This window comes from Trypanosoma rangeli (assembly GCF_003719475.1).
Source record: "Trypanosoma rangeli strain AM80 chromosome Unknown Tra_15.4_contig_01023, whole genome shotgun sequence".
Lineage (NCBI taxonomy): Eukaryota > Euglenozoa > Kinetoplastea > Trypanosomatida > Trypanosomatidae > Trypanosoma > Trypanosoma rangeli.
The window spans coordinates 1-2,120 of record NW_021706768.1 but is presented as its reverse complement, the minus strand read 5'-3'; the positions used below and the strand labels follow the sequence as shown (position 1 = coordinate 2,120).

General features: G+C 58.6%; 2 protein-coding genes across 2 annotated transcripts, besides 1 other annotated feature; both read left to right on the top strand.

The window, feature by feature from the left end:
* Positions 1-106: 106 nt before the first annotated feature.
* Positions 107-132: a microsatellite.
* Positions 133-134: 2 nt separating this feature from the next.
* TraAM80_10519 (mucin-like glycoprotein) lies at positions 135-1,085 on the top strand (the record flags this gene model as incomplete). The annotated part of the gene is made up of 1 exon (XM_029387133.1): positions 135-1,085. One exon carries the CDS (start codon positions 135-137, stop codon positions 1,083-1,085), a length of 951 nt encoding a protein of 316 aa, XP_029233027.1.
* Positions 1,086-1,821: 736 nt separating this feature from the next.
* On the top strand, positions 1,822-2,120 carry TraAM80_10518 (uncharacterized protein; the record flags this gene model as incomplete). The annotated part of the gene is made up of 1 exon (XM_029387132.1): positions 1,822-2,120. A coding segment is annotated over one exon (299 nt), but the record flags the coding sequence as incomplete, so codon positions are not given.

Below are 2,120 nucleotides of genomic sequence, written 5' to 3'. Positions count from 1 at the left end.
GTTTCTTCTCTCTGCCCTTCCGCCGCTGTACTCGTCACTGCCTCTGCCTTTCGCTTTTCGCCCCCGCTGCCTGATAGATCAGCCCAGTGCTCCCAGCGACTCTGCTACCACCACAACCACCAACACCACGACGGATGGCGATGGCGACAGTGCGGCGCCGTGCGGTGTATGCCCTGGCGGTGCTTGCGCTGCTGTGCGGATGCTGCTCCTCCGTGTGCGGGGCGACGACGTCCAATGTGAAGGTGGATGTGTCGTGTCAGAATAATAAAGGAAAATTAAGTTGGCGTGTTCCTGGCGAGAACAATTGGAGGGAGTGTCCGCAAACGGTGAATGATTATGGGCCTCGTAAGGCCGAGATGACCAGTGCAGGCAGCAATGGCAGCGAATCCATTTGTCTCCTTGCCGAATCACTGTACCTGGTGTCCAGTTGCCCCACGAACTGCACTCCCTCAGCAGGGGAGAACAGTAATGCAGTTGCGTTCACGATGTATTTTAAGGCAGAGATCAGCGAACTCCCCGAGGAGTTGAAAGACAAAGCCGTTACCCTCGATGAAACTGGTGGCGATCTACTTGGCACTTCAGGCGTGTGTGAGGTACCACAATCCCATCAACCCGCAACTGGAGCGGCGTCTGGGCACCAACCTCCTGTGGCTCAAGAATCACAAACAGCGACAGCGCCATCTTCGGAGGGAACTCAGCAGGGTGGCAGTTCGGCAGGCAGCAGTGCAGGTACTGGAGTCCCTGCTTCTAATGCTGCTGGGCAGTCGGGCAGTACGGGATCCACAGGGAGTCAGGAAACATTAACCTCACCGACTGACGCTGCGGATTCATCAAAACCCACAGAAGACAGCGGGGCGCAAGCACCCTCAGCCTCTGCACAGCCATCCGGCACGTCCACTTCTGACACTCCCGCTGGCAGCGATGGTGAAAGCGCCACTACAACCACGACCAGCAGCAGCCCCAGTGGTGGGAAACACACAAAAGGCAACGTGGACGGCAGCGGCACGCCCACTGTGTGGGTGCGTGGCACGCTGCTGCTGCTGCTGCTGCTGACGGCTGCTGTTGCCTGTGCTGCTGGGGAGTGACTGCTGCGGGGCAACCGCACACCCATACACACCCTGGCAGGGCGACGCAGAGTGTTTGTGCGCCGAGTTTGCGTGTCGCCCCTGTGGGCCAACTCCTCTCCTGTGCTTTGAGGGGTACTCCTTTGCTTTTTTGTTTCACTTTTGTTTCAATGGTCGTTTGCTACGCACATCCCAATGGGTGGCGTCCCTTCCCCCTCCTGTTTGCCGCTGCCATCAACACACGCGCGTTGCCGGCCTCGCGGCTGTGCGTCGCACGGACTGCCCAAACGAGACACGAGGCCGCGGAGACCGTGAGGGGTGCAGCCGTGATGCGTGTGAGCAGGCAGTTCTTTTCCGTTTCTTGCAGGCAATGAGTACGCTCAGACACAGCCCTCTTGTGCTTTAGGGCATGTGAAGTGAAGGCGCCTGCTGAAGTAATTCATTTATGTTGTTTTTGTTTCCGCCAGGAGTCCTCCTGGGCTTCCACCTTAATTTTGTTTTTTGATTTTACTTTAGTTTGGCAAATCCTTGCGGCTCACTTTGGGTTTGCGCCGTGCCAGCCGCTGCGGTTTCGTGTTTGCTGCCGCTCCCGGCTGCATTGCTGACATGCCCCCACTCCTCTTTTTGTTTCTGCGAGAGGCGCAGGTAGTCCACGAGGAGGATTCTTTTGGTTTTTTGCTGCGATGGCACGGGAGTGGCGGGGTGTCTGTTCGCCGCTTTGAAAGTACCCGCTGCAGAGGGAGAGAATGGGCGGGGTATGCGGCGTGTCTCACTTCGAGTGTGTGGGGCACCACCCATCGCAGCCTGCCGTGGGGCGGGGTGCGGATCGGTGAGGGGAAATATGCAGCAGGAGCAGACCGTGCGGTGGACGTGGATCTGCCCCGCCCTTCGCGTTGCAGCTGTGCGGCTGGCTTCTCCTCCGCGTGCCTGTCTCTCTCGCACGGTGGGTGCGTCGTGCTTTGCCTGCGGTGTGTGTGCGGAGCTTTTTTGTTGCTCTTCACCCACGCACGTGCGCGCGTGTTTTGAAGCGGATAATAAATGGGGTGTGCGGGGGTT